The 7,068-nt window shown below is 41.2% G+C and overlaps 1 protein-coding gene across 1 annotated transcript; it reads left to right on the top strand.

The window, feature by feature from the left end:
• Window positions 1-2,056: 2,056 nt before the first annotated feature.
• LOC141602132 (uncharacterized) lies at window positions 2,057-4,840 on the top strand. Its single transcript, XM_074422444.1, has 5 exons — window positions 2,057-2,539; window positions 2,657-2,903; window positions 2,971-3,316; window positions 3,442-4,063; window positions 4,271-4,840. The coding sequence occupies exons 1-5, from the start codon at window positions 2,057-2,059 to the stop codon at window positions 4,838-4,840; spliced, it is 2,268 nt and encodes a 755-aa protein (XP_074278545.1).
• Window positions 4,841-7,068: the final 2,228 nt, after the last annotated feature.

Here is a 7,068-nt window from a genome sequence, read left to right as displayed (position 1 = left end):
TTCAATTCTTCCTGGGCAATATCAAACTTGGCCTGAAGAGCTTTCAAAGCATCCCGAGCGATTTTCACTTAGCAGACTCCACCAAAGAACCGAGCCTTCCCCGCCTCATTATCCTCCTTCAACGAATGATTCTCACCTTGGACACCTCCAAATCGGCTTTAAACTTGTCGATCCTTTTTCAAGATTTGTACCTCCCAATCCAAGGCATTTTTTAGACCATGAACTGATTCCAGTTGACAGGCACTCCTCAGCACATCATTAACATTCTAAAAACAAAAGAAAATGCCCATCTAAGCCACCAAAAAAGAAAACACACACAAAAACCCACAACAAACAAAGACAAAAAAATATATACCTCCTGAAGCATGGTAACCAGGTTGGCGATAATCCTGGAACGATACATAGCAGCCAAAGCACGAGCGAAGCCTCCTCCGCCGATACTTGAAATAAGGATCATCAACCACAAAAGCCCGAGCCTGAATTTGATCCTTAGCAAACCGGACCTCATCCATACGAGCCCGACTCCCCGACCTCATGAACTCCTCCCAAAGGCTCATCCACTCTCTTCCTCTTCTCAGGACGATCACTTTCATCCACAACCTTTTCAAAGCGATACCAACCGAGCTCCCCGCCAGATTCACGAATTTGAACAAAGACTATCACTCCCCGTTGCCTCACTGCTCTTTGACTTCTCCCCTGTAATTTGAGAAACCCCAGCCTTCACCAAAGACAGACCAAAACTAGCAATCCTGGCAGAAGCCCTGGTAGCTGCACGACGAGTTTCTAAAATCAGCAATAAAAGCATGGATCCAATACAGGAAAACAGAATGACAAAACAAGCAAAAGAACTTACTCCCTGATGAAGATGCCCCTGGAACCTTAGTGCTCTTCACAGGCTTATAAGTGCTCAACTTAGCCTTCTTAAAACGAGGCATAGTAGCTTGCCCCAGACAGGCGGCCAAGCCCTCTCCTCTTCAGCAACGCCATAAACGCCGCTATCCGGTCACCACCCTCAAGATCGTGGATCATTCACCCAATCATTTACTAAAAGAAAACACGGGCAAAGTAAGTAAACTCTCCAAAAATACTATTACCAAACCAAAAATTATGCGGGAAAGAAAGATTACCTCCTTCAAATTGGATAATTGAGATAGTCCAGTCGGGGGCAATTGAATCGGCCTTGATAAACATATAAGTCTGAGCCCGACCTTTATCATCCCCTGAATCAAAATTGGTGATCGGGTGAGCCATCTTTGACCGACTCGAAAATTGAACCTCCCAAAGAGAATGACTCTTCAGATGATAAACATTTTTAAAATCATCCAGAGTAATAACCAACTTATGCTTAGAACATAAATGCTCAATAGAATGGACAATCTTCCAAACCATTGGCATGAGTTGAAACGGAGGAACCCTAATAGCCCTAACCACCTCAGCCATAAAAGGAGAAAAGGGAAGTTGACCACCACCCCTGAAAGCCCACTCAAAAATACAGAACCAACCCGGGCTACTCCAATTAGCCCCGATAGGACCATTCTCAGAATCCAAACCTCACCCCATGAGGAATGAGACCCCTGCCCTTTATATAATGCTCAAAAGCCGGTTTCAGTTGATTAGCCTCATGGAAAGAGACTGCTAAAGCCTTATTAGGAGAATACTCAACCCCCTTATAAGACATGGACAGAACCTCTGGAGGAGGAACAACCTCCACCACGTCATCCTCGGGAATGACTTCGGGGACCCCCTCAACCTCAGCAGGCCATTTCAACTTCAACAGAACTTTTTCAACCTCGGCGGAGCTTTTGAAGTCGCTTTGTCCTTCTCCCCCACCAGCCATATATTATTTTTTCTAAAAGATGAATTTTTGCAAAGGAAGAATTTTTTAGAAAGAGAAAGAAGAAAGTTAGAGATTGGAATGTGAAGACATACACGGAACAAACAAGATATTTATAGCTGCAAAACCATAACGGCTAGGAAAGCAAGTGGTTAAGATCAATCATGACTCTCTGAAATTAGCGACGAGGAGTGATTTCACTCGCAATTTTGTTTCGCCTTCATGCCGAGGGGCCGGCCGCCCAAGTTAGTGGTCGCTGCCCGCCAAAAGAAAGCAATTCCTACTACTTCTACTGGTTCTCCTGGTGATGTAAGTACTGGTAATTTCCCTGTTTTACCTAATTCTGGTGTTTTAGCTTCTTCTAGTGCTTCAGCTAGTCGTTTTCCTGTGGTTGTTTCTGTCTCGGCTCCCGATCATACTGTGGTGCCACCACCTTCAGTGGGGGTGTCTATTCAATCTGCTCCCTTACCTAAGGATGCTCCATCGAAGAAACCATATGTTCAGGCTTTAAAATCGTCTGGGAAGGGTATGTGCTTATCTTATGTTAAGAGTGATGCTGAGGTTATTATAGACCTTGAGGATATTGCTGAAGAAGTGGATTACTGGTCTACCACTTTAGTGGGTACACTTATGGGTCGTCAGACTACGATTGTGGAATTAAACTCTTTGATTTCAAAACATTGGAATCATATTACTACTCCAGAGGTATTATATTTCTTTAAAGGATGGTTCTAGTTTAGGTTCTTAACTAAGGAGGATATGTTGAGTATTCAGTCTGAATCATGGAATATCAATGGCTATCCCTTGGTTTTTAAGGATTAGTCTCCAACTGTTACAAAAGAGCTAACTGCTGTCACTCATGTACCTGTTTGGGTGATCTTTCCTAACTTGGATCCATGTTTTTGGTCTAAGTCTGCCCTCAGTAAGGTTGCGAGCTTTGTTGGTAAACCTATTTGTGCTGATGAGCTTACTACCACTAAAAGCAAGATTGTTTTTGCTCGAATTCTTGTGGAAGTTGATCTGTCTAAGGACTTGCCCAAAGGAATGGCTCTACATACCCCATACAGAGGCAAGATTCTCCAAAAGATAGACTATAAATGAGTCCCTCATTTTTGCCATGGTTGTAAAAAAAATAGGACACACACAGGATAGGTGTAATAGGAACAAGCCAAAACCTGTGTATAAACCTAAGGAGGCTTCTAAACCAGTTCAGGAAGCTCCTCTTGCTCCCCTGGTGAAGGATAAGGAAAAAGGTGTTAGTCCTAAAAGGAAAGTGGTTCCTGAGTCTCAAACAGAGGTTGTAGTTATTCAGCTGGATAATCAGTTTACCTCTCTTGAACAGGAGGAACCAAACAAGACTCAAGGAGAGATTTATGAGAATACTGTTCAGCATACTGGGGCAGGGAATGTTTCTGTGGAGATTGAGCCAGGGGGAATATCCCCCCCCCCCCCCTTCATTTCAATGATCATTCCTCCTGGAATGTGAGGGGGATGAATGACCCCCTAAAATAGCAGGAGGTTTTAGGCTTCCTGAAAAGTAACAAGGTTGATTGTGGGGTTGTGTTAGAAACTCATGTTAAACCTCATTTAGCTAAGGTTGTTTACAGGAGATCTTTTAGTTCTTATTCTTTGGCTACAAATTATGACTCTCATCATGGAGGGAGGATTTGGCTCTTATGGAACCCTGCTACTGTCCAAATATCTATGCTTAGCCTGGTTGCTCAGTTTATTCACTACTCTCTATTTCATTTTTCCACTCAGAAGACAATAATGCTCACTGTGGTTTATGCTTTTAATAGAGCTCCTGAGAGAATTGATCTCTGGAAGAATTTGTGTTCTATCTCCACTGGTATTAGTGCTCCCTGGGTGTGCTTGGGTGATTTTAATGTCACCCTTAATCTGGATGAGATGGTGGGCTGTGTTAGTCCTGATAGAGATATACAAGAGTTTAGAGATTGTCTCTCTTTTTGTGCTCTGGAGGATCATCCTTATATTGGGGGGATCTTTACATGGCATAATAAGCAAGATCAGTCTCCTAGGTGCGCTAAGCTTGATAGATTGCTGGTGAATCCTAATTGGTTTTTCAATCTCAATGTTGTTGTGTCCTTCTTGCCTGCTGGAATTTCAGATCATACTCTTATCCTCCTTACTATGGCTACTGATTCCAAGCTCTATAGGCCGTTTAAATACCTTAATTGTTGGGCTCTCTCTCCCAGTTTTATTGACAGGGTGAAAAAAGGATGGAAATCTAATTGTTCTGGCAGCAAAATTTACTCTCTCTTCTCTCAACTGAGATCTCTTAGAGATGAAATGAAGTAACTCCATTTCTCTGAGTTTAATGGGTTAACTGCTAGAGTGGTCACTGCTAAGAAATAGCTGCTGAATTGCCAAGTCTAGCTCCAGACTTCCCCTTTAAACTTGCTCCTTTTGCATCAGGAAAAATCTTTGGTGAAGGAGTATGTGAAACTTAAAAACGCTGAATTAAAAATATTGGCTCAAAAATCTAAAATCCAGCATTTGTATCCAAGTGACTCTAACACTAGATATTTCTATGCTGGTATCACTGCTAGGAAGGTTCAGAATACTATTGAGGTCATTGAAGATACCCAGGGTAATCTTTATCAGGGCCATGGCAATGTTGCTAAGGCCTTCTTAGGCTATTATCAAAAAATGTTGGACTCCTCTGAACCCACCATCCCTCTTCCAGACTATCTCTTCCATGATCACATACTTGACCATCCTAGTCAATTGGATCATATGGTTACCCTTTCTGAGATTGAGGCTGCCTTATTCTCCATTGATAAAAACAAAAGCCCTGGGGTTGATGGCTATACCTCTGGGTTCTTTAAAGACACTTGGCACATCACTGGTCCTGCTTTTGTTGCTGCTGTTACTGAATTCTTCCAAAAGGGGGTCATGTCTAGAGCTGCTAATTCCACTTTGGTTTCCCTTATTCCTAAATCTACTGCTCCAAAGTCTGTTGCTGATTTCAGGCCTATCTCTTAGTGCGCAGTGTTTTGTAAGACAGTTAGTAAAATTCTGGCTAATAGAATGAAAACTGTGTTGGGTTCTATAATAGGTCTGGAGCAAGCTGCTTTTATTGAGGGCAGAGATATTTTTGACAACTCAATGTTGGCTCATGAGCTGGCTGCAAAGTATAATAGATATCTGATTACTCCAAGATATATCATCAAAGTGGACATCAAGAAGGCATTTGACTCTGTTAATTGGCAATTCTCTCTAACTGCCTGGACCTGTTTGGCTTTCCTAAAATTTTCAGAAGTTGGGTACTTGCTTGTGTCACTTCTTCCCATTTTTCCAATTGTCTCAATGGATCAGTTGAGGGTTTTTTACCTGGTAAGAGGGGCCTTAGACAGAGTGATCCCCTCTTCCCCTATCTTTTTGCCCTCTATATGGAAGTGCTTTCTAGGATGCCGAGGAGACTTCCACAAAGTCCTGGGTTCTCCTATCACCCAAAATGTGTGAAAATTAATCTTACACGTCTTATTTTTGCTGATGATCTCTTGGTTTTTACTAGGGGTGACCTTCCTTCTGTTCAATCTGTGCATACTTGCTTGACTCTCTTTGCATCCTACTATAGGCTTAGTGTGAAACTCTTGAAATCTAACCTCTATTTTGGTGGAGTTTCTAGTTCTGTTAAAGCTCTTATTCTCTCTACCATTGGCTATGTTGAGGGGGAGCTCCCTGTGAGATATCTAGGCATTTCTCTCTTTAGTGCTAGATTGACTCATAAAATATTTCAACCTATGCTTGATAAGATAAGAAGTAAGATAGCTCACTGGGAAAATGGTTACTTGAGTTATGCAGGGAAGATTGCTTTGATTAACTCTGTTATCTTTGGCATTCAAAATTTCTGGGGTGCTAGTGTCCTCTTGTCTAAGGGAATTATTAAGAATATTAATAAGATTTGTAAGGATTTCTTGTGAGGTATTGGTGAAGGTCATAGAAGAATGGTCTTTAAGAGTTGGATGAGTCTATGATGCCCTAGACAAGAAGGAGGAGTTGATATTAAGGAGATCTTGAGTTGGAATAAATGTTTAATGTTGGATTGGTTAAGGAAAATTGTACTTGATTCACCTACTATTTGGGTACAGTGGATCAAAGCTTATGTCCTTAAAGGAGTGAATGTCTGGGATTTCCAGCTCACTGCTGCGTATTCTTGGGGGTGGAGTAGTATTGTTGCTTGCAGAGATCAGTTAGTGCATGCTACTGGCAATGTTACTGTAGCTCAACTATTGCTCTGCTGCACTGATTACAAAATGCAGGCTTATGATGTCTTTCGGGTAAAAAGGAGTCATGTTGCTCACTTTGGTGCCTTGAGTGACTCATTTATTTACCCAAAGCATGCTATCATTAGTCTTCTTGCTCTCCTAGGAAAGCTTTCTACCTCTGACAATCTTTGCAAACGTGGTTTCTCTATGGTTAACAGGTGTAGTCTCTGTAAAAATGCAGCTGAATCTTGTACCCATCTGTTCTTTACTTGCTCTTATTCTGCTGAGGCCTAGCTCAGGGTTTCTCACTGCTTCAGATTGGTGCTGATCTCCAGCTTCATCACATCACTAGCTGGCTAAAGCATTGCAACAGGGGTAAGAGCTTGCTGAAAAATCAGCTTAGATGTGCCCCTGTCTGCTCCATCTATCTCCTTTGGCATGAGCGAAATAGGAGGATTTTTGCAAGCAAAGAAACTTTAGCTGAGGCTCTTTTCTGGAAAATCAAATTCCTAGTTCTAGTCAGATCGTCTAGTAACTAGCTTGGCTGTTTAGTGTGATGTTTTCTTTTGGTTTAAGGTGATCTCATTGGTCTTCCTTGTAGGATTTTAAGGATCTTGTACCTCCAAACTTTGCATATTTAATATTAAGATCCTAATAATAATAATAATAATAATAATAATAATAATAATAATAATAATAATAATAATAATAATAATAATAATAATAATAATAATAATAATAATAATAATAATAATAATAATAATAATAATAATAATAATAATGATAATAATAATGATAATAATAATGATAATGATAACAATGATAGCCGGCTTCCGGGGGTTTTCCCCACTTCTATTTCTCGGCCATTGCGCGGTGTTACAGTTTTGGGAGGACCTGTCAGTACTTGTCCTGGTTTTAGCAGTGAGATTGTGGCGACGAGAGTAACCAAGACCATTGAGCTGATGGATTTGGTTGCGAGGATTGAGGACCCGCAGTGTGAGT

Source organism: Silene latifolia, chromosome 9 (genome assembly GCF_048544455.1).
Source record: "Silene latifolia isolate original U9 population chromosome 9, ASM4854445v1, whole genome shotgun sequence".
In the NCBI taxonomy this organism is placed as follows: domain Eukaryota; kingdom Viridiplantae; phylum Streptophyta; class Magnoliopsida; order Caryophyllales; family Caryophyllaceae; genus Silene; species Silene latifolia.
Note: the sequence above shows the minus strand (reverse complement) of the source record. Positions and strands in the feature narration are given on the sequence as shown.